The 24,338-nt window shown below is 42.0% G+C and overlaps 2 protein-coding genes across 5 annotated transcripts; both read left to right on the top strand.

Annotated features, from left to right (window-relative positions):
* Positions 1-4,474, top strand: rnf41 (ring finger protein 41). Its single transcript, XM_041065974.1, has 7 exons — positions 1-111; positions 1,029-1,121; positions 1,230-1,345; positions 1,449-1,720; positions 1,980-2,115; positions 2,705-2,808; positions 2,919-4,474. The coding sequence occupies exons 3-7, from the start codon at positions 1,256-1,258 to the stop codon at positions 3,271-3,273; spliced, it is 957 nt and encodes a 318-aa protein (XP_040921908.1). The 5' UTR covers positions 1-111; positions 1,029-1,121; positions 1,230-1,255; the 3' UTR covers positions 3,274-4,474.
* Positions 4,475-5,906: 1,432 nt separating this feature from the next.
* Positions 5,907-23,896, top strand: dgkaa (diacylglycerol kinase, alpha a). Of its 4 annotated transcripts, XM_041050636.1 has the most exons (25): positions 5,907-6,106; positions 7,739-7,822; positions 12,683-12,782; positions 13,129-13,205; positions 14,440-14,569; positions 14,749-14,823; positions 14,911-14,960; positions 15,048-15,122; positions 15,414-15,530; positions 16,670-16,787; positions 16,976-17,064; positions 17,181-17,288; positions 17,539-17,637; positions 17,866-17,952; positions 18,096-18,169; positions 18,250-18,324; positions 18,477-18,562; positions 19,887-19,976; positions 20,145-20,305; positions 20,392-20,456; positions 20,842-20,932; positions 21,048-21,234; positions 22,238-22,355; positions 22,583-22,643; positions 22,797-23,896. In XM_041050636.1, exons 2-25 carry the CDS (start codon positions 7,799-7,801, stop codon positions 22,875-22,877), a joined length of 2,238 nt encoding a protein of 745 aa, XP_040906570.1. In that variant the 5' UTR covers positions 5,907-6,106; positions 7,739-7,798; the 3' UTR covers positions 22,878-23,896. The 4 variants fall into 4 exon arrangements, with proteins under 4 accessions (XP_040906570.1, XP_040906587.1, XP_040906579.1 ...); XM_041050653.1 differs by lacking the exon at positions 7,739-7,822; XM_041050645.1 differs by lacking the exons at positions 5,907-6,106; positions 7,739-7,822 and adding an exon at positions 6,266-6,284.
* The last annotated feature ends 442 nt before the right edge of the window (positions 23,897-24,338 follow it).

Raw genomic sequence — 24,338 nt, 5'->3', positions numbered from 1 at the left:
CCCGCCTGCGTAGGATGTAGCACAGGACGTGGCTAGCGAGCTACTAGTTACAGTAGGACGTCCGAAGATATATAAACATCGTGTTCAGGATCTGTTTTACTACATGCTCAAGTAAGTATATCAGTATGTTATGGTATTTTCTTCTAAGGTGGCTGACTGTAAACAGCCATTTCTCTGTGTAGCTTGCCCAGACTGAGCTCTGTCTGGTTAGCTCGGTGGCTAATATCCAGAGGAAACCAACGGCACCGTAGACGCTAACAGGACTAGCTAGTTAGCAAGAGTTAGCCACATTTAAACCATGACGAGCGAGCTATATCGACACTAGAATTCAAGCACAGGGTTGTTTATTCAAGATGACACCAGTTTAGCTCATTATAGGCTTAAAGGCATTGCGATATAGTGTAGTGTTAACAGCGAAATGAGCTCATACGCGTAGCTATTGCGTTACCATGGAGGGTTAGCTTGTGTGCAAGACATGCTGGGTGCGATGCGAAGGGGGGGAAAGTGATCTGTAAATCGCCACCAGACCGGTATGTGCTGCTTCCACTGAAATTAGGCCAGCCACCAGTCAGCTGGGACAAGAGGATCCTCTAATCAGATGTGGGAGCTAGCTGCAGCTTCACATGTCGAGGATAACGTTTAAAAAACACTCAGCGTTGGGGATCAAGGACATCGCTCCTGGGCTCTCGGATATGTATAAATATGGATGTCAGCGATTGTACCTTTACAGCTTTTACTGATTAAATCATATGACAAAATGTGTTGATTGGAAAACAGTTTTATATTCGTTTTACCGTTTTACAGGGGCATCCAAGTAAAGAGTATAGTTTGTGTCTGATTATGATGATGGAGCTTGTAAATCACTGATCTCTCTGCCACAGAGATATTTCTGTAGATAAGCTGCATCCATGTTGTATTTATTATCTGGGGTTAGATTACATGGCACAAGCTCCATCTAACCATCATCCAGCCTAAAGTCTTTCAGAAACAAAATAATCAGTGTTCATGTTATCATCATTTTTTTGCAGGGAGTGTCTGTCTTTTGCCAGACGAATTATTTCTACCAGATGTGACGCATCAGCAATACATCAAGAGCTGAATGGAAGCATTTGAGGCCTTTTGTGAGTGATGTAGGCTTAATGTGTGTGTCTGTGTGTTAAAGATCTATGGTTCTATCTTTTGCAGTTATGTTTTATGAAACCTAATTTGCTTGGTTGTGTGTTTCTCAGGAGGTTGTGGGTCCCAGTGATGTACCATGGGGTACGACGTTACGAGGTTCCAAGGGGAGGTGGACGAAGACCTGCTGTGCCCTATATGTAGTGGAGTGTTAGAAGAACCAGTGCAGGCAAGTCCCTGCCTGAACGATCACCCATCCTTAATTATATCTGAGTTTTTAAGATTGTGTTGGTTTTTTTTTTTAATATTCTTTGTTCTCATTTTCATTTCAGGCTCCGCACTGTGAGCATGCCTTCTGCAATGCCTGTATAACACAGTGGTTCGCCCAGCAACAGATTTGTCCTGTTGACCGCACAGTAGTGACGCTAGCTCACCTCCGGCCTGTGCCCCGCATTATGCGCAACATGCTGTCCAAACTCCAGATCAGCTGTGACAATGCAAGTTTTGGCTGCACAGCCACACTGCGGCTGGACCAGCTGCAGTCACACCTCAAAGACTGTGAGCACAACCCCAAAAGGCCTGTCAACTGTGAGGAGGGATGTGGGTGAGTGGCATCCATTTGGCAGAAAATGTCGACTGCATTGTATCTCTTCACCCACTTGACCAGTTCATAGGATCTGTCTTAAGCGACAGAACTTGGGAACCAAGAAAATAAAAATAAATAACTAAATAAATAATTGCCATCAAATATTTGTGCTCAGATATATTATAAATAAACGATTGATGAATGTATGACCTGTCTGCTGTATGGTATTAAATCCTCTGTTTCCTCTGCTGTTATTCTATCTCCCTCACTCTGGCAGGCTTGAGATGCCCAAAGATGAGCTACCCAACCATAACTGCATCAAACATTTGCGGAGTGTTGTCCAGCAGCAACAGACAAAGATTTCCGAGCTGGAGAAAACTGTGGCAGAGCATAAACACCAGTTGGGCGAACAAGTAAGAACATGTGCCTACATGTGGTTCATGCATTAACCACAAAGTAGTTTCAGAACGTAGTCCTGAAAAATATTGTTTACAAATATCTGTGAAACAGGTTTAGAAAAAGCCACAAGTGTTTTTCTTTTCTGTAACAACCACTTTACAATGACTATGTTTTCTACTAAGTAGTACTGATTAAGTATATATTTGGACAAAGTCTTTATTGTAATGTAACTAAAATGTATTCAGTGTTTTTTTTTTTTTTTTTTCAGCACTTTAGTCGAAAACAGACTTGCAAGTTCTAATGCTTTGTGTTATCATTCAATCATGAGAACTGTCTCTAATACCTTGATATGAGAGTTTGGTCATGATGCCATTTTACAAATGTTTCTTAGCCCTAATAAGTACTTGTACCACAATATAGATTTGTAGCAATTGATAAAGAATAATAAGTAAATAATAAAAGTATGTTAGGGACAGAATACCAGATCCAAAGTTGATAGAAATACTTTACACCCTGATTTGTTTAGCTTTTTAAGGTGGCTGCCACATTGATCAGTTATATTTTGTGAGATAAGTTACTGAAGATGTTGCTTTTAATTTCCAGAAACGAGACATTCAGCTGCTGAAAGCCTACATGAGAGCAATCCGCAGTGCTAACCCTAACCTGCAAAACCTCGAGGAGAGCATTGAGTACAACGAGATCTTGGAGTAAGTGAAATTTCTTCTTTTCTCAAAGCTTTTCTAAGATCAACTTTGAAGGGGAGCTGCAGCTCAGTCCCTAATTATCTTGTGGTTTTCATCTTTACTGTTATTGTCAGGTGGGTGAACTCCATGCAGCCTGCCAGGGTGACACGCTGGGGTGGCATGATCTCCACTCCTGATGCTGTGCTCCAGGCAGTCATCAAACGCTCCCTAATTGACAGCGGCTGTCCTCTCTCAATCGTGAATGACCTGATCGAGAACGCCCACGAGCGTAACTGGCCGCAGGGACTGGCCACTCTCGAGGTACGGCAGATGAACAGGCGCTACTATGAGAACTACGTTGCCAAGCGTATCCCTGGCAAGCAGGCAGTGGTGGTGATGGCCTGCGAGAATCAGCATATGGGGGAGGATATGATCCTGGAGCCTGGCCTGGTCATGATCTTTGCTCACGGCGTGGAGGAGATCTTATAACTGTACAGCTAGCTGAGCTGATCCAGAGACAAGTGGGGACGTTTTGCTTGGGGGTTTGCTGTGACGTGTAGGTTTTTTCTCGCTAGAGTGAAACCTTCTGAATAAATCTGGCTTATTTAAAATAAAATCTTCTAAGAGGCTCACTCCTAAGCTTCATACCTATGCCTTAAAGTAAGGACAAATACATTATGAACCTGGCAAATAGAAACTTAATCTGACTGATATCTAAGATAAAAGGTGAGATGTGATGTTTACAAGGTTTATATTTAGTGCATTATATGATCTGATTGTTCTGCTCCATGTCCTAATATAGTAATAAGCTTGAACCCCCATTTAATGTCCTCAGTTGTATAAAAATGCTTGTAAATACAAATACTATATTGAATTATAAATGTCATTCTCTTATTCCCATAACTGTAATTAGATTGTGATTTTTGTTTATCTTTGTTCTGTTTAGTCAGCCTGTGTTACTGTCTGCAGGGACGTCGACTCGGAAACTTTTTTTGCGTGCTTGCTTTTTAGTTTTTAGTTTCCTGTGATTTCACAAGACATTGTGCTTCTCAGTTTAGATTGTCCAAACCTTCTGTGCCATTTGTTTTATTTATTGTGTTGCCTTTTACACAAACATGCTTGAAGATGTTACCATTTGATGTATGGAAATTTGCCTTTTTTGGTGCATTTGAAGTTCATTGCAGGAAGAAAAACTGATTTTGTGTTTTCTTTGTTGCCTCAGTTGTATATATATAGTCTGTATGTTGGGTCCAGTTGAATTGTTAAATTGAAAGTTTAACATTTAGGATATACCTATGTATAATGAGTTTTATTTGACAAATCATAATGGTTCACTTGATACATTGGGTGATCATGAATTATAGTCATTGATCTTAACAAAACTCCACAGTTAGCAAACATCTGTTCACTGACATTTCACTCAGAACCACAGCTTGGAGATTGTAAAAAAAATATTTGTGAAGTCACTCTAATGGCTTTTGAGAGGTAAGATGTTTCACCATTAGTCACTTATTGTTGTAGTAAGACAAACATGACTCCAGCTTTCCGGTAGAAAAGTCCACACAAGTGCAGTAAACAGCTAAGTTTGAATTGTGCCCTTAATTATTTTCCCTATTAATGTTTTTATTTGTTTTGTGTCTGTTATGTACTGTGTTGTACAGACAAAAAAGTAATAAAATGTCAAACTTCATCCCAAAGCAATGTATTTTCTCAGTGGGAAAACACAATTTCACATTTAACATCTTAATTATGAAAAAAAATGCAGTTCCTTACTTTACCACACCATGTCATCAGAGATCTGTTGGGAGATTCATGTCCCAAGGGCACATCGGCTGAATACACTGTGTTAAAGACTTCAGCCGAGATAAAATGATTGGTACTTTTGGGGCATGAGGAGGAGACGTGGGATGAGAAATGATGCTGTTCTAGGTTGAGACAATGAAGACAAAAGTTTAACCGCAAAACTCACAGAGAGGAAGGTCTGACTACTCCGACCTGACTCACTCCCCTTTTCACTGTCTAACCCAGACACCCACGTGTTTTCCATGTCTGTTATCCTCTTGCCAGCCTCGTCCTCATTGTGGAGACTAATCCCTCACCATTGTGGTCAATGGAATGTGAAATCATGTGCTTTAGTAAATGCTGTGGCTCTGTCATTGTCTACACTCATCATTATGTGATGTAGTTTTTGGTTGGTACTGGCCAGCATGTTACAGACATGTTTAGGAAAAATTTTCCACATAGCAAATGACCCAAAAACATTCCTACAAACAGCACAGATTTAAAATGAACAACATAGTTGAGGCTTGTATGCTGTAGTGGAGTAAGTACTGGGACCCTATAAGTAAAAGTTGGTGTAACAGTAAAAATATCTGTTCCAAGAGAAAGTAAAAGTATAACGTGGCCTGAAATGGAAGTATGCAAGTAATGTGCAGTTGTCTCAAAATTTTACTTAAGTGTAGACCTGAGTAAATGTATTCAGTTACCTTACCAGTTAGCCTATGCTAGCTTGTTTTAACAAAAACCGAGCTAACCTCACAGAGATAACGAGCTAGCTCGGCTACCTCAAATCTTAAGTGCAGTACTAAAGAATACTGATTTCAGGTGTGAACAGATTATATTCTGTCACAGAACACTCTTACACCCTTAAACTGGTTTCACTGGTTCCCGTCAACAGTTTAATCAGCTCCTGAATCAGTGTGCAGTGACCGCTGAAACGGCCCGTAACCATAGCAACGGCGCTCACGGTTACGTTAGTCGTTGACTCACGTTGAAAAACAAGCCAAAACCAACTTTACTAAATAATAATAGTAATAATAATAATTACAAATCTATTATTAATGTTAATTTGCTCGAAAAAATCAGGAGCAGCAGAGACCCATGTAAACACCGGTAATGGTACTACTACAATTTATTAGCTTGTTAAAAGCGTAACTCTGACAGAGGAAGCCTGTTGTGTATGTTGCATTGATTTCCTTTAAGAAAGTAGAATGATAATTGCACAACGATAGGTTACGCATGCCTAATTTTAATGAGCAACACTTGAGAAGTTTGCAGGAGGATGCACACCGGTGCACTGGGTGTGTATTGGTGGGCAGAGGGCGCACAGCGGCTGAGGCGGCGCTTGACAGGAGGGATCCGCTCACTCAGTCTCTGCTCTGCACTAGTTCGCCGCTTCCACTGCGCCGACCTCCTGCCTCCATTTGAAGTTAACGGCCACTTTGCTTCGCATCTGAAAGCAGGATTTTTTTTTTCACCGGTTGTCGAAACGCGCACCGCGACGATTTCAACACAGACTAGCAACGGAGCGGCGGCAGAAAAGGTAAATGACTCTCCAAAAACAAACAGGTCCGGACTCGTCGTATTGATTGAAGTTTCAGTGCAGCGCTGAGCGGCTTTCAGCTGCAGATAAACGACGGTCAGATACGGAGGGATGGTTGTAACACGCCGTGTTTGCGCTGCTGTCAAGAATTGGATTATAATCCACGGAGATGCATCTGGTGTCTGTCGGCTTTCAGATCTGTGCATGTGATTTTTTTTAGAGAGAGTGTCGTATATAGTCATGTGTTAATAACAGAGTAATTCACAGCAACCAACAGGGGTAGACCTATTGCATTTTAATGCACAGCCCTGTGCTGTGCTTTCTAATCCTCATAAACAGGCATCATTTCATTTGCCTTTGCAGTGCGTGATGATTGGTAATGTCAGGCTGCTCAAGTTGCCAGTTTCAGGGGGAACCCTCGTCTCAGTCTGGGCTATTTAGAGAAATGAGCAATTCATCTGTCAAGAGCAGAGACTGGTGAGGATTCAGGGGGTATTTATAACTGTTTGAGGTGTCATGTCTTAAGATGTTTTGGTGTACAGGTCTCCACTATATGTTTTATTTAAACTTGCCAATACATGGTATAACAGGTCACTGGTACTTTGAGCAAACAGTTTTGTAGTGTTGTTGCCCCCTGTTTGATAGGATCTTATCTGAGTGACTCCCACCTGAGATTAGGTGTGTTAGGTGGGATATGGTCCTGTAATAGTGGGGACAGTGAAAACCTCAATCATAGTAGACGTTTAACAACCGAGAGGGTTTTCACTGTGTTTTTGCTCTGGGATAGCAAAATCCCACACAGTGTGAAGTAGGTGATGGTGGTGCGATCACTGTTTACACAAAGCTCCACTTTCACTGTCGTTTGCCTGCAAATGGTGAGCGTGACTTTAGGCCGCATGCTAAGTGGAAAAACAAAACATACAGGAAAGTCTTGATACTTACTTAGATCTTTGTTTTCCCCCCCTGAACTCCCACTTCAGGTCTGGCCGACACTTCCCTGGCCGAGCTGTGAGATAATTTCGAGCAGGTCATTTCAAAACTGCAGAGTCTCGGTGGTGTAACATTTGTTTGTAGCTGCAACAGAGTTTTCAGGCACAGACAATCAATACTGTAGCCAGGTCAATTGTCCCATTGCTAGTGTTTATATCAGAGGCTAGAGGCTGTAAATGAACTAGAATTTAGCCCATTTTGTGCCTGTGGTTTAGTTTGTAAAGTGTTATGTACAGAGCATTGGTGTGGCCTGAGAAATGGCATTACTGCCTTTTGTTGTCAGACTATTTCACTTCTCTAAATAGAGTAGTTGCATCTTTCATTTAGTCTTTACTTCCGTCAATATATTATCACCCGGGCCAGACTGACTCCTGCATTAATCACTGATTTTAACCCTTTTGGCATTGTTAGGTAAGCTGGCAGAAGTCAGTACTTTATTATCACATCAGAGAAGTGATTACAGTTTGACTTTGCGCAGCCTCATCCATTCATATCTATTAAAAAAAAAATACATAAACATATGTATTTTAGTTCTTTCTGAAGATCCCTGATTTGCTGACCCTGATAGTGGAGATTACTATGTGACTGCACCTCAAATCAAACCATTGAAAAATGTGACATTTAATGTTGTTTCATTTTCAGTTGTGGGTGAAGCAGGCGAGACTCCCCGATGTGTGCAAACGCTGGCTGTTGTATGACAGTATGCACCCTCACAAGTCTGGGCAGGTTGGAGGTTTTTTTTTTTTCTTTGTAGCCGCATGGTGTTCTACAAAGCTGCCTCCACAAAAAAAAAAAAAAAAAAAGCTATTATATAAGTCACATTCAAGTCTGAACTCAGAGTGATGGGCAGTCCTCACTTTGATGCCACGGAGCGAGCAAAGCCTCGCCTACATTTCCCAAGAAATCTGTGATTCATACTGTGGTGAATGTTTTTTTTTTTCAGTTTTTTTTCTCTGATTTACTATCTGTGTTTATTGTGTTCAGTTTCTCCATAGTGTTCCTCTAACTGGAGTGTGTTGCACATTTGCATAGCACACAATTCTCCCAATACTGCCTCACAGTAGTAGTCGAGGGGAAGGCCCGTTTTGAGAACATGCTCAAATGGAACCTCGTCATTACGTCTGACCCTGCTTTTTGTGTCATTACAAAATAGTTTTATTCAACTGAGGAATCTTACACTGACCAGATCCATTTTATCTACCCAAAGAGAAATCCCCTGATTCTGGACCATTCTGTGTGTAACATCATTCAAAAATTAGAATTGTATTTCTGCCCTTTCAACAATAGAAGCAACAGCTTCAGTATATTTGCCAGTACTGCCCTGACACTTCACTGAACTAAAGTGAAGATAAAACCAAGGGAAGTAGTGGTTACGGGCTGTAGCTATGGGGATACATGAATATGAAATGTGGCTTTTTTTTCCTCTGGTAGTTCCACTAAGTAAGTAACGTCTCATGCGGCTTGCAGAGTGACCCTATGAGCAAACAGTCCATTTATAGTAAGGGAGTATTCCCCTGTTCATGCAGTGAGTCACAGTATCATCTGCATGTAGAATGCAATTTAGAGTGTGGCCTTTGGCTTTGAAGGCCAAACGAGGCTCATGGCGTGGGAGGAGGTGGAGCTGCAGGGGGAAGACTCACAGCTACTGACTGGGCTCCCCCCTCTCTGAGCTGGCGGCCTCCCTCTCCGTCTGCGCCTCCTCCTACCTGTTAGTCACCCGTGGCAGCACTCTGACGGAGAGCAGCTGATGGAGGGAAACACTTTCCACAGCAACCAAGCATGTCTGTCCTCCCCCTCCTGTTAACCTGATGCAATCTGCACACACTTCATTGAAGAGAATTGTAGTTTCAGGAGGAAAACAAAATACCCAATATTACATGTAGACTTTGGCCTCATACGCAGAGTTTTCCAACCACAGAATGACGGAGTCAATGGCTTGCACCCTGCAAGTGTTGCAAAACAGCAGATTTCCTTGACACAAGGCGTGGGTGTTATGACAGCTTGCACAAACATTAGCCTCCACGGAAAAAGGTCATCCCCAAGTATACCTTGAAATGATTCTTGCAAAGAGAGTGTTTTATGGTTGTTGACAGTTTTACATCGCGTCATTAAGTGTTCATAATTAAACGCACGGCATGGTTGGCGTGAATGCCAACTTAACTGTCCTCTCTAATCCTCCAATTATTTCACTGTGTGAATTTTTATAAAGCAGTTGATTTGGTGTTTTTCAGCTGAGTGGTCAGAAGTGAAAGCAAGTGTCACGCTCTAGACAGATGGTTTTTCAGAGGTTTATGGGGGAGTAGATGTTGCTTTTACAAGCTGTTGGTACTTGAAGAACCACTTTAACATTTAAATTGTCCTTTGCTGCTTTTTGAAGAACTAGTAGTGGCAGTGAGTCAGTGGGCTGTTGTGCACTTCTGTTCAAAACATGTTCTGCACTGTTTATTCTTTGCTGATTACACGGAGCGACATTTTGTTTCGACAGAACGATATCTCAGACCGTATGTCAGGGGTGCGAACCAAAATAAATCACACTGAATGATGGCAATGTGACTCTCGTTGGCGCACATTTAAATCTTTCTCTTGTCTACACAGCAGAGACTCTACCTCATAAATATTTCTATGAACCAACATAAACAGTTCCCTCATAAAGCATTTACCATTTAACTTTAGTCCAAGAGTGTAACGTGATTGAGAGTCAGGGCAGAAACAGTTAGTCACACGGTCTGTATTAAGTCCTAACAAGCCTCAGACATTCCTGAAAACTCCTGAAACATTTATACTTGGTTCAGTAAGTTCATTTAGATGGTGCCATTGTTTTTCAAAATTCCATCCCATGTTACAGAGTGGAGACGACTGGCTCTCTATGCTATTTGTCTCTTTTCCTCTAAGTGCTGGGAAAGCCTCTTCCTGTGCTCCATGTACTGACTGGTCCCGATTCCATCTCTGCATTGTGCATGCAAATCATTATCTAATCAGGAAGTGAGGAATCAGATTACTCAGATAGGCTCCAGATCTTGTTGAACCAGACAATAATGATGATGGTACTTGGTGAGTAAGGAGACAAAATGATGATGCTGCTCAGGACATCACACTCATCTGGAATGTTAGAAAAATGGAAAAGGGAAAAACAACACCCGTGAGTTAAATCTAAAATAAGAGATGTGTTTTATGTGCAAATAAACCTCAGAAGCCTATTTTTAGTTTATTCGTGAGACATTGTTTGAAGATGGAGTCGGGAGCGTATTTTTAGAATAAACAGTTTCAGGCTGTAATCAGGTGATCAGTAACAGATGGCTTTTTGTGATTCCTTCATGTGTCACTTCGCTGTCGATACAGAACTGGCCCACCTGATCGGCAGCATAAACAGAACTGCTAGGCAACGCTGCTGACCTTTTGAGGGAATTAAGTGAGGACAGTGTGGACCTTTCAGAGTCTAAAGAGAGCAAATGGATCCATATCACATGTAAAGAGTGGGTGTTTTTTTCTGATTATTTCATTTCTTTTTCTCAGTACGTTCTTTGTCCCTTGAGTGCTCTGAGTTTCTGTTCAGTGCAGGCAGCCGTCACTGATACCTTTGCTGCACTTTAATGTGTGATAACACCTGTGGACAACAGTGTGAACAACACATTTACAGTGAGGTCCTATTCATCAGGCTGGACGGAAAACCACCACACTGTCTTTTATCTGCTTTAGTTTTGTTATTTGTGTGGTTGATGATAGAATGGTTTTGATGTGAGACATGATATCAGATTTACAGTATGTGCACCGAACTCTTTCCCCTTTTAATTCTCTTTGTAACAATCACATTGTTTAGTGGGGAATTACCAGAATTACTAATGGATTCTTGGTTCTAAGCCAACATGCTCACCTTAAAGCACCATACCAGTGTTTTTTCATATCGTTACTAGTGACCATTTTCTTAAAGCTTGCTATAGAGCTTCTGAATCTTACTTTCCTCCTTTCCATTCCAGCCTTCCGTTACCACAGATATAAATATGGAATTAAAATGAATTAGCAGGCTATTTAAACTTTACTTTACTTGTGCACTCCAACAGAGTAGCTTAAAGAGTGTTTTATTGTTTTCAGAGGTCCATCAATGTTGCATGTTAATGCAGGTAAAGTGCAGATTGATTTAGAAACTCTTCTCTGCATTGCCTCATACTGGTAATGTAATTTAGACAAAACCTAATGCGGCTTACAATGATGGATTACACAACTCAAACAGGTTTTGAGATTAATACAGTTTAAAAAGGAAAAAAAAAACTTGACAGCTTGGATTGCAAAATAGGCTGTTGTTATTTAAATTGTACATCCTGCCACATCACTGGTGTGGTCCTTAGTTGAACTGATTACAGGATAATGGTAAATGGTAAAATACAGTGTCAAAGGTCAGAGGTTTGACAAGTAGAGAGGGGACATAAAGTCAGGAAACTGAAAAGTTTGATAACATTTGCTGCCATAAGCTGGTAGTAAAAAGCAAAAAAAAAGCAAACCCTGAGAGTTTATTTAATCAGAGCAGATAAATGCTGTTTTGATCTGTGTCTATGTTTCTCATTGTACACATCTTCAAAAGCACTGTTAAACAGGATGTCAGGATGCAGCTTATTCCCCTCCATTAACTAGTTCCTCCTCTTTGTTCAATGATTAATGAACAATATATTTATCTGTTTACTTTCCTGTCATTAGGGACACTCCTTCCATTACATTTTGACTGCATGTTTGCATCTGATGAAACTATTCACAACAAACCCACCAAATGTTCATCCAGACCTCGTGCTGCCAACTTCAAATCAACATGCTTGACAAATTCTTATTGCAATAAACAGGTTTGTTTTCTGTGCCAGATTCAAATATCATGCTCATTTTCACCCTGTGTGACAGTTATGACTCTTCCTTTTGTCTGAAGGGGAGGTCCCTTCAGAAACCAGTTTGGTTTTTTCGACTCTGCAAGATACTATTGTTTATCTCTGTATTTTAACACTTTGTTGCCCTCTGTCGTGCTAACCTAAACCAAAAACGTCCCATAAGTGGTATTTTATAAATCTTATGTGGGCCACTGAGTGTATGCAAAAAGATTTTGGGTGCAGAGAATCCCTAGAGTCGAAGTATCATGGGTACCTTTAGCCTGACATAATTTGTACCAGACTTTTGGCCCAGTTTTCAGCAGTTGGTCACATGTTAACGATGGTGTGAGATGTGAAGTAAACGCAGAATATAAATGTGACGAAATTGTTGAGAAGGGGCTGTGGGTTTCTGAACACTGACCACAATGACATTTAAAAGTGGTCATAGAAACTTAATCATGCATTGTGTTCACCAGAAGGGAAAAGACATTTTCAGGTGTGCGGTGCTGACGGTGGACGTTCTGCACCGTTCTACATATTCTTGCTTCAGCTTCACTCAAAGTTTGGATGTTGAGTGTGAATCGCTTTGTCGACAATCATGGATTTCTACAGTGCGAAATGGAAAATGCTATCTTTTGCTTGCAGCCATGCTTTTATGGTTTACAAAGAAGCAGGCTACTGTGCACCCACCTTCTCTTTTCTCTGCATCTATGTCTCACTGTTTCTCTCGCCTGTGCAGGCAGTTAGTGCAGAAGCAGGCACCATGTCCACCCCCACAAACCCAGAGGTGAAGGAACTGAACCCTGTCGACTTTATCCAGCTACAGCAGTACATCGAATGTGAGTACAGACAAGCAGGCAGGCGGCTTTCTCAAACGCTTAACACCCCCCCCAACCCCCCACTTCCACCCACACACACACTCATTTACACTCGCTCATGGCTTTTCGTACCTAGAAGAGGCAACAGTGTCACATTATGGTTTTTTTGCAAATAAAGCATGTTCATATTTTGTTGTTCTCCAGATAAAGCTGAATTCAAATTGGCGTGTAACCATGTGTGCATGTGATATTTCAGAAACGTGGTATAAAAATGGGAACGTAGAGTAATATGTGAAAAATCTGTGTTCGAGAACTACCCACATGTACGGTGAGCATCCCTGTGTGACCTGTGTGTCTTTGCTCCCAGACTGCAGCTTGAAGGTGAAAGACGTGCTGAGGGAATTTGATGCAGATGGCAGCCTGGCCCGGCACAGACACGGAGAGGTGAGGGGACGATGTGTCCTTCCGTTCAGCATCAGGTCCGCTCCTCCAAAACTCGCTCACAGCGATGTCAGCTTCGAGGCACATAACTGAACTGAATTATGGCCCTCAGCGGAGCAGTTTAGTGAGCAATGAGCATGCGATTTATGTATATTTGGCAGTTATTAATTGTCCTGCGCTGATTAATTTGATTCAGACCCATTGATCATGATGACTAAGCTGTCCGTGAGAAATGTCTTCAACACATTCGAGCGAGGTTGCAAATGTAAATTACCTCCTTAGTTTTGCCCACGCAGCAAGGCCTTGCGGAACAGAGTGCTGGCTGCCCTCATGCAGTGTAAGCTCAAATGTGATTGAAAAAAGATCTTTCCAGTACTGTACATCAGTGGCTGACACTGCCAACTAATTTGTGCAGGAAGCAAATGCGGTCATTTCTGATGGATAATTTGGCCACATACGGTTTAATTAGATAATTGGAAGGAAATGTTGGTTTTTTATAATGGAAGGAAACACAAATACTGTCATAAAGTACCAGTTAATAGCTTTTAAGTTATACAACACAATGATTTTTATTTGTTGTATATGTTGATGTGTGCAGAATAATGAAGCTTTTTCCCTGGTCCCTTTTTTTTTTTTGCTCTTCTTGTGATCCAGCTGCTTTGTAGTGACATTATTTATCACTGGGGCAGCTCTGCAGGGTATCAACCAGGGAAATGGAATTATGTCAACAAGAAATGGGTTTGTGGTTCACCATTATCTAGGGACTACTGGTTGTTAGCCCTGCAGCATATTATCATGTGAGAAACACAGATAGCAGGCCAGACAGATGAACTGACTGAAATCTCTTCATATGTCACTGTCACATGAAAAACCTATAATTTTGAGGACGTCTTTTCCCATAAATGCCAGATTAAATGTTTCTTAGAAACATGTTGGGCCTTTGAAAGCCTTTCAGACCCTGCTGCATACACTTAGGTGACTCGCAAACCCAAAAAGGGAAGGTGTTTTTCTGAGAAACTGGCAGACCTCAGATACAGGATTTTCACACAGTAGCAACAATGTGATCATCATCTTCTCTTATTTTCAGAGGAGGTGATTTTGAAAAAAATGCAGAAGTTACCAAGCACAGCACACACACACACGCACACACACACAGACAGACATGTCAGACATTTTATTTTACTTTTCACAGAGCCACTGTCAACAAAATATCCCTCTCCCATTCATTTTTTCCCAGTGCATCAATGAAGAAGGCTTTCGTCTGTTCCTGAAGACTTATTTAGAAGTGGAGGACTTCCCTGTGGCCCTCTGCCAGCGACTCTTCCGCTCCTTCCAAAACTCTGAACCCACCCAAGAAGACAGTGCCAGTGAGATTATACACCATGTGCTAACACAACTCACTGTCTCACGCTACTTTGTAGAAGGGCCTTATCAATTTACACCGTGGCCTATTTGGCATACATTCATTTATCACTGCGTGCCTATGCGGTACTTGTTAGTGTAGATTCACAGCCCCCTCTCTCTCCTGCTTCTCCCTCTCCTGCAGAGGAGGTATTTCTGAAGGATGTTTCATGTTACTTCTCTCTGCTGGAGGATGGCCAGCCCAGGGACAAGCTGGAGTGTGAGTCGTTTGTTTCTTTTCTACCCAAAATAATTTGACTGATGATTCGTTCCAGCACTTCCACTTTCATTTCCCCTCTCTCTTTAGTTGCTTTCAAGCTCTATGACAGAGATGGCAACGGAGTCCTCGACAGTTCGGTAAGTTGTTGAGAACGTCTTTCTCAGGTGTGATTGTAAGGTAGCGTATCATACCAACCACAAGTCTCTTGTTACGTTTTTCAACAGGAAGTGGATCGGATTATTGCTCAGATGATGCATGCTGCAGAATACCTCGGCTGGGATGTGTCAGAGCTGAGACCAGTAAGTCCCACAATGCACTGCATAAGAAATGTAAAAAAGCTTGTACAGACTGTACTTTCACCCTTGACGACATAGTAAATGTGCATTTATTTGCACAAGACACTCTTTACGACGTTACCTATATGGCACCACTTGTTACTCATTTGCTAGGGTTAATAAAATAAGCTTCACTGCATCTGTAAAATTCACAAATTCCCGCGCACGACCAGTTTCAGAAAGCACGAGGCCTTTTTAGATAACAGAAAATATGTGTGCTGATGGGATAATAACAACCAAATATCATTTCACCAGGTTCTGAAGGACATGATGACGGCCATTGATGCTGACAGCAGCGGCACGGTGTCTTTGGAGGAGTGGGTGGAGGGAGGCATGAACAACGTTCCCTTGCTGGTCTTGCTGGGTCTGAAGGTGCTTTAAAAGCAGCATGTTTATCTTTTCATTAAGTGCTGGCTCCAGCAGCCCAGCTCAGATGTATTTTATTTTGACAGCAGGTGTCCCACTAAGTGGCAAAACCTACTTTTACTGCTCTTGTGAAACCCTGGCCGTGCATGCCTCTCCCCTGTCCTCTGCCTCCTCCCAGTCTATAAGGGCCTTTTTGCAGACTCAGTGTTACAGGGTGTGGTAATGTCATCTCTTCTCATGCAAGCTCTGCACCATCAGAGTGCTTTAGTGTTTTCCATTTACTCGGCACAATCCGTGCCCACATTTAACAGTGCTTGCATAAAATGGAAATCCTTAGGCTGATACGCTATAATTGACTAAAGAAAGGAATCATTTTAATATTGGGTGAATCCATTAAAATGGTTGTCTTAAATCAAGGACAGATCCGTTTTGTGTTATGGGTGCGGCACATTTTGTTGCTAAGAATGTAAAAGCCACTGTTAGACTGCCTGTCCCCGGCAGCTTGCTGCGGCAGTATAAAACCATGAATTGGACTCTGTCACTGGGTTTGGCCTATACAACAATGCTGGGGACTTCCCCTCAGGCTATTTCTAGCCACAAATGGACATTTGAAGCCTGGGGTGCATGAATTCAGCCCCCTCACAGTTGCTGTGAGCTGCCTCACTGGCTGCCCGCTAGGCCTCAGGCAGTAAGTGATAGGCTGATTCATCATGTCAGAAAAAAAAAAGCATTTCAGTGTGTAATCTGGATAAGAGTGCTGGTCGCTCTGTAAAACATTAAAGCCACCTTATAATCTTGTGTTGAGAACTTGAGATTACAGTCAGTGTTGATTTGAATATCCCTGGTGCTGCGCAGTATGTCATGATATGTAGAGCCACTACAGGCTGCATAATCAGCAGTCTCACTCAGGCAAGGTTAGTCATGAGTGGGTGTGAAAAACAACTGTAATATGCAAGCCTTTGCCACAGTACGTTTATGAAAGGGTTTGCATAGTTTGATCCAAATTGTTTCAAAGGAAACGGATATAAGCTTCTGGCTTTCTGTTCAAAATTCAAATGAGTTAGTACAGTAACACAGATCTTAATGCACAATGCTCTGCTCTTTCTTTCATTGCCACCTTCAACGACTGCGCCTTCAACATTCAGATGACCCAGAAGGATGGGCAGCACCTATGGAGGATGAAACATTTCAACAAGCCTGTTTACTGTAACGTGTGTCTGAGCATGCTGCTGGGTCTGAGGAAGCAAGGCCTGTGCTGCACCTGTGAGTACCTGAACTCACCAGGAGAGGGCGACACCGCAGTGACATCTATCACTCAAAACTGTGGCGTCAAACTTGAGGATTGCAGGATCCTTTTCACACGAATACTCACCTGTCAGCTTCACATTCGACAGGGTAATATATATATATTTATATAAAATGAAAGCTGACTTATATGTCTTGTTTTTCAGGCTGCAAATACACAGTCCACGGACGCTGCGCTAACAAGAACCCGGCCCCCTGCACCAGAACGTATGTGAAGTCAAAGAAAGAAACAGGGGTATGCCAGTGTATCCATGACAACATTTACAGTGACACTCTCAGTCTAAATTAGACTTTATCCAGCATGTGTCTGTGCTTTTCTGTGGATGTTAAAACATTCATCCCACATTTCAGGTTCCAGCACACGACTGGGTGAGTGGGAACTGTGACTCGAGGAAGTGTGATAAATGCCAGAAGAAGATCAAGAAAACGGGCAAAAACTGTGTGTGGTGCCACACGATGGTGAGGAAGCATCTAAATGTGTGACTGATATTTAGGAATACACAGCTGCGTGGCTCATGAGCAGTGAGGAGAGAATGTGCACTTTGGTCATCGGTCATTCTGCTTCTTTCTCCTAACTTTCCTTTCTCTTTCTTCTGTGTTCAACACAACAGAGATACAAAAACATGTTGCAAAAGACAAATTTAGATTCTGTCAGTCATCACTGTTGCGCTGGGGGTTTATGCAGTGTGTCACTGTTTGTGTTATACAGCGTCACGATGAATGTGCAGACCAAGACCCAACAGAGTGCACCTGTGGGCCGCTCAGAGACCATATCCTGCCTCCATGGGCGATATATCCTGTTATAAAGGTACAGAATTATCCTCGGGCACACGTACAGTACAAACCTGCCTGTCACACCAACGCAGAACATAACATCAGCCCGGGGCTGTTTCTTGTTGTTGGTAAACCCCACTCACCAGTGTGGCATTTTGACAGGTACAGTGTGTAGAGATTTTTCTTTGCTCTGAAAAGGCATGAAAGCCGATTACATTTGCTCTCGTTTACTCACTCTACACCTTTGTTTTTCTCCCTAAAGGAGAGACCAAACAATGTAAAGAACGGCTGTTCAGGTTCAACAGACGACAGCGAGCTCAATACTACTCCTGATGGACAAGTGCTTCAGGTATTATTCTGCCTTGTGAAGGTTTTTAATCAAAGCTGAATGATTACAAACATACAGTAAACTCAGTATGTAATACTTATTTTTCATAGTTTATCTATCATATGCTGTTACTATTATATAACTTTTAATCTATTATTCAACAGATCATCCCTGTGCCAAACACTCATCCTCTTCTAGTGTTCGTCAACCCTAAAAGTGGGGGCAAGCAGGGAGAAAGGTGAGTCCAGAACAGTACACTGATGGAGAAATACATGTCTGACACATGCGCATTGTTTAGCCTGGTTTTATATATTTCAGAGTCCTGCGTAAATTTCAGTATTTACTGAATCCACGGCAGGTATACAACCTTTCAAATGGTGGACCTGGACCAGGGTGAGTAATTAATACGCCAGATTATGGTCAGCATGAAATGGCATAGAATATAAATTCTAACAGTTGTATTCCAAAATACACAGACCTAAGGATTAGATTATTTCAGACCACTTAAATATTTCATCATGCGCTGCTGTTCACCTTTTTTTCAGGCTGAGTTTCTTCAGAAATCTGCAGGATTACAGGATCCTGGTGTGCGGGGGTGACGGCACAGTTGGCTGGATTCTGGATGCAATAGGTGGGTTTCACGTGACGTCACGACGCAGCGGCGCGAGGGCGCCGAATTCGGATGGAGGGCCGGAAGTGTTTCAGCCGTTAGCCGACTGACACGCTGAGAATCTCCCGTGTGGAAAAATGCCTACCGTTTGTGTAGTTTACCGGTGCTCAAATCGTTCCACTAGAGAAAAAGAAAAAAAAAGCTATTATAGGGTACCAAAAGTAGTCACCCACAAAGGTGGGAAATATTAAAAACGTACAGAACAACGCTGTAAAAGGTGGATCTTAAACCTACGTCTGCGGTCGGGAGGAGCAGTCTGCTAATGCCCGTGTCTGCAGTGACGACTTCGGCAAAGGTATGTTAGCTAGCTTGCCGGTAGTCTAATATGGACTTTTTAGGCTGCCCTAGCGTTTTAGGGGACGTTGACTCAGTAGTCCAAATGCTATTTCGCTGTCATGTCATACATTAGTATTTCTATGTAATTGACAAATAAACCCCCTTGTATCCCTGTAAGATGTGTTTGTTGACATTATAGCCGCTATTGCTAGCTGGTAGCTATACATAACCAGTATAAGAATAAACACTCACCCTGGCGAAGACCAAACGATAATCGTTTTGGAGCCGTTTGGAAACAAGGTTAATAATAATAATAATAATAAAATGCATTTTATTTATAGTGCACTTTTCATTTAAAAGCAAATCTCAAAGAACTACAAGGTTAAAAGAGCATAATCGCAAACAATAGTATAATAAAAACATAAACATAGAGAGGTCTTCAAGGCCTTTTTAAAAGAAGCCACAGTCTGTAGGGCCCTCAGATGGTCTTGAAGGGAGTTCCAAAGGCGGGGGGCAGCTGAGCAGAAAGCCCGGTTGTGGACCCACCTGTTCACAAAAAAGTTATATGCCTCCAGGCTGTTATAGGCTTTCATTTGCTGTTTCGTATAAGAGGTCTGAAATCGAGATAATTGGTGATCTTAACAGCCTCGATTGTCAGCAAATCTTTAACGTCTGTTGAAAATTCGCTGATCTTCATGGGGTACGGGTCACGTCCATCATATTGTTTGATTAACTGTGTGTATCTCCGTCTCAACACGGGATCTAAACACGTACAATACGGACTCTCTGCTAATATTTCCTCCATTGGCTTTGACATGTAACTTATTTCCTGCCCTCCATGTGAAATCGCTCTGCCTACGTGCGTCATCATGATCATGTGACTGAAAGCCAGCTGTGAGATTGTTGGGTTAAGCTCTATGAAAGGCACCTGTGAGATTCTACACCATCTTCTGGTGAAAATCATTGCGATTCACTTTTCCTTCCCCTTTTTCCTTTAACTCGCAACCAGACAAGGGCAGTCTGTTGGTACGACCACCTGTTGCTGTGCTTCCTCTGGGCACAGGAAATGACCTTGCACGGTGCCTCCGATGGGGAGGAGGTGAGAAAATGTTTCTTCATTATGAACATAATTACATGGTTTGCTGCACATGTTCTATTGCAGTGTGTGTGTGTTTATGCTAAATGTGCTTAATTGAAAGAGAACCTTTTATGTTTGTGCACATATTGAAGGTGGTCAGTCATGCTGGTCTCTGTTTTCACTCTGCAGGATACGACGGGGAGGATCTGAGTCGTATCCTTAAAGACATTGAGGGGAGCTCTCAGGTGCTGATGGACCGCTGGAGTGTGCAGGTCATCACCGATGAGAATCAGGAGAAGGGTGACCCAGTGCCATATGAAATCATCAACAACTACTTCTCGATTGGAGTTGTAAGTTTCTCCGAAATATATAGAGGGAATGTTTATCTCTGAGTTGTGTGTGTTTGGATAATTGCTTTGATGCGTTGTGTTGACAGGACGCTTCCATTGCCCACCGGTTTCACACGATGAGGGAGAAGCATCCCCAGAAATTCAACAGCAGGTATGCATTTAACTCTGTGGTGGAACATTTTCAGTTTCCAGGGCACATACTTCCCCATGAACAGCAACCACAGACCAAAGAATATCCTGCTAAGTGTAATAATAAAGAAAAGAAAACAGTTCATCCTCATCTATAACTGATGCAGAGGGTTTTTTTTCGGCCTTCGGTTTTACTGTGGTAGCTGCATTTTTTTCTGCTTACAGTTACTGTTTTTTAAAGCTGAAAAAAAAACACTGAATGCAAATGGCGAGAGCAGGTGTCTGTGGCAGCAAGTGTTGCGACTTGACTCCTCCTTCTAAGCAGCTGTGTGTGCTGAAAGGAGGGAATTTACTGCGAAAGTAAAATATCACTTGAACTTGAAAGGCACATTTCTTTGTGATTGCAGAATGAAGAACAAACTGTGGTATTTTGAATTTGCCACCTCAGAAACCATTTCTGCTTCCTGCAAGAAACTGAACGAAAGTCTGACAATTGAGGTGAGAACGCAGCACCGGCGTTAGCAGCGCTGCAAGTGTGCATTTTCTCTTTGAAATAAACTGTTTCAAAGGCAGACAGCGTACTGATACTTCACTTTGCTGCACCCTCCTTCAGTGCTGCGGTACTCCGCTGGATCTCAGCGGCCTGTCTCTAGAGGGGGTTGCTGTGCTTAACATTCCCAGCATGCACGGTGGCTCCAACCTGTGGGGCGACACCAAAAAAGGGGACACTAAGGGACTGACGAGTCAGGAAGAGCCAGAGGTGATCGTCGACCCAGAAATCCTGAAAGTGGCTTCCCAAGGTATTTTGCGTTTGACGTCGACTCCACAGAATTAAACCAGGGTACACAGGAGATGATCAGAAGTCTGGATTTAAACTGCAGTAATTAGTGTGTGTGTGTGTTTTTTTTATCTGAACAATGAATCAAGTTGCAATCAAGAGGCCACACGTTGCAATGAGCCCCAAACTCTGCAGTTTCCCTCATGTATATGAAGCCTTTTCACTTCTCCAGCTGTGGGTATTTTTAGCAGAAAGGTCTTGATAAATGTAACCTGTCCAGCACCAAAACAGAGACGTAAGGAGGGTGAACACTGGGCTAATATTTGTCAGGTGGACACAAACAGGATCACAAATAAATACTGCCGTTGCTCTGTGTCTGCTGGCTGTGTATATAGACAATTGTTTACCTGAACTCTATAGGCTGATGATGTGTCAGATGCTCAGTGCTCAAAAAAATCGATCTGTCAGTGCAGCTTTACATTGAAAGTTATCTTTACATTAAATGGTATCTAAACCTGCAGCAGTTGATTTTTCTGGACACCTGAGGGCAGCAGAGCACTGATGAAGTTTACATGGAAACTTATTAGCAAAACCATCATCATCATTCATTTGGAGTCATGTTTGTGTCCACCTGACGACTCTGAGTCCAATATCTAAATTCCATGTAAGTGTGACTTTTGGTCTCTAGCAGCTCCTGAGAGAAATATTCGGTTCCTTAGCTGCTAAAAGCTCCACTTTGTTTACCAGCCAGTCTCTAACTGTGTGTGTCTGCTGTTTGATGCTGTGAAGGTCTCGTACACTGTGTTTATCAGAGCTTTTTAGCTGAAAACAGCTGCCTGCTGCTTCTGGAAGCAACATTCACATAAAAGTGATCCATCCAAGTGACTTATTTGTATTTGTCACTTTATTTGATTTCCACTGCGATGCAGGATAAACACGATCACCGATTTATGGTTTTGTCTCAGACTGAAGGATGTTTCCCGTCTGTGCACTGGATGTTCAGTATGTCCGTGTGTTCTTGTCAGATCTCAGTGACTGTCGATTGGAGGTGGTCGGCCTTGAAGGAGCCATGGAGATGGGACAGATATACACGGGCCTCAAGAGCGCCGTGAGGATCGCCAAGACATCACAAATCACCATCAGGTGAGAAACGGGCACGCAGACGTGTTCAGACTTGTTGAGCTTTGGGCTCTGAGTCTTGACAATGGCTTGCAATTGACTTTGATCACCCACTGAGGATGATCCTTAGCTGGATCTTTACATAACAATGGTTATGTATGCTGGATTTCCTCTTGGTATTTTAATTACACATGAGTCATTGATTTTGTTGCCTGATTCATTTTGTTGATCCCTCTCTACTTTACCCTCAGGACGAAGAAAGCATTACCGATGCAGATAGATGGAGAGCCGTGGATGCAGCCTCCCTGCACGGTAAACACTCACACACACAAAAACACAAACACTGTGGCTGCTTCACATTGCAGAACTGAACTGATATATTCAATCTGGGTTTGCTTTCTTTCTTTTTTATTTGATTATAATGTAATTTACTGGACATTTTGTATTTTTTATTTCTTTTTTCAGATTCACATCACACACAAGAATCAAGCCAGTATGTTGATGGCTCCTCCGGCCAAATCAACTAGTTTTTTCAACTACAAATAAAACCAACTGACTGCATGTACGTGTTCATTGTAAATAAAGGACTGACACTTTTATATATATATATATATATAGAGAGAGAGAGAGATCAGTTTGAATGTGTATGTTGTAGAATAATTGCATCGTAACAGTCAAACTAAGGATAACTGCTTCAAAGGTTGTGCATCTCTGTAAACATATAACCGAAGCATGGCACTGTATGAGTATAAACTGTATGGTACGATATGTTTGCATCGTGGCAAAATGAATTTGACCAAATTTACTCAGTGTTTTTATCAATACGCGACACTCTAGCTGCCTCCGTGTCAATGCTTCACAGTCAGTGGAAAGGGTGCTCTGTAGGAACTTAAAGTAAGTTTAAAGTAAAGTGAATATAATGCTCAAAGAATATTCAGCTTCATGTGCCTTTACAATCTGCCCTCTATGGTTATGGCTTAGGTAGAAGACATACAGAGCGCTGTGTAGGCATGCACTTAGACCATGTAGTATTTCTGTTTTGTTGTGGCTGTAAAGATGCTGTGAAAGCCAGATATATGTTCTTTTCAGTTCGGCACCAAGAGTGAAGGATAGATGTGGCTGGAGGAATTTTACTTTTTTCATACATTTCAGAAGATACTTGAAAGTGTTTTTGGGGAACAGCGATAGGACAATCATTGCCAAAGGGGCTGCATGTTGATCCGCTGCAGCAGTCAGCCTACTCTGCTGTTCCTGTGTGTGTGTGTGTGTGTGTGTGTGTGTGTGTGTGTGTGTGTGAGTGTGTGTGTGTGTGTGTGTGTGTGTGTGAGTGTGTGAGAGTGGTGTGCTGTACTTGTTGAGCACAGAAAACTGAGATATGTTCACTTCTGGCTTGTAAATTGTGATGAGTTGGATCTGAAACGACTTATTCAAACCCGTTTAAACATATATAGTCCTTATTTAAATGCTTTATGAGTCATATCATTTCATTATATCTGGGGGATGTTAATCTGATGTGTCTGAAATAACACATTGTGTAAAGATTTTAATAAATCATCTGAGCTTCAGAGTCTTAAACTTTTTTTTACTCTTAGATATACAGTATTTGCCTGCACAACAAATGCTTCACTCATTATGTGGTAAATGATTTTCCTGCCACAAGGGGGTGTCATCTACTTTTTCGTCTGTGGCCACATATGGCTGCAACATGATCAAGTTCACAAACTCAAAATAATTGTCTTCTCTGCCTATTTTTAGACTTTATTTAGCATTTTACAGTTTAATCTCTTTGTTGTCAGAGAGCAGATCTGTATCTAGTTTGCTTCATCCAGGATAATTCACAGATTTTCTCCTGCTGGGTATTTCTGAGTAACAATAATACTTTAGACTTTAACTTAATCGTTAAACAGATGCTGCAATCAAATGTCTGTCGGAAAAATCATGGCAACTGACTTGATCGCATATGTTTGGAGACTTTGCCAACAGCTGTTGGTCAGAGGTATCTACACA

The sequence above is a fragment of the Toxotes jaculatrix genome, chromosome 2 (genome assembly GCF_017976425.1).
Source record: "Toxotes jaculatrix isolate fToxJac2 chromosome 2, fToxJac2.pri, whole genome shotgun sequence".
NCBI classification, from domain to species: Eukaryota; Metazoa; Chordata; class Actinopteri; family Toxotidae; genus Toxotes; species Toxotes jaculatrix.
This window is presented reverse-complemented; position numbering and strand designations above follow the sequence as displayed.

Bases quoted from the DNA above. Each gene is read 5' to 3' on its own strand.
- rnf41 (XM_041065974.1), top strand. From the start codon at position 1,256: ATGGGGTACGACGTTACGAGGTTCCAAGGGGAGGTGGACGAAGACCTG. The intron at 2,116-2,704 runs GTAAGAACATGT...TTTAATTTCCAG, and splicing joins AACACCAGTTGGGCGAACAA to AAACGAGACATTCAGCTGCT. The intron at 2,809-2,918 runs GTAAGTGAAATT...TGTTATTGTCAG, and splicing joins GAGTACAACGAGATCTTGGA to GTGGGTGAACTCCATGCAGC.
- dgkaa (XM_041050628.1), top strand. From the start codon at position 11,740: ATGATTAATGAACAATATATTTATCTGTTTACTTTCCTGTCATTAGGG. The intron at 16,788-16,975 runs GTGAGTACCTGA...CTTGTTTTTCAG, and splicing joins GCAAGGCCTGTGCTGCACCT to GCTGCAAATACACAGTCCAC. The intron at 22,356-22,582 runs GTGAGAAACGGG...CTTTACCCTCAG, and splicing joins ACATCACAAATCACCATCAG to GACGAAGAAAGCATTACCGA.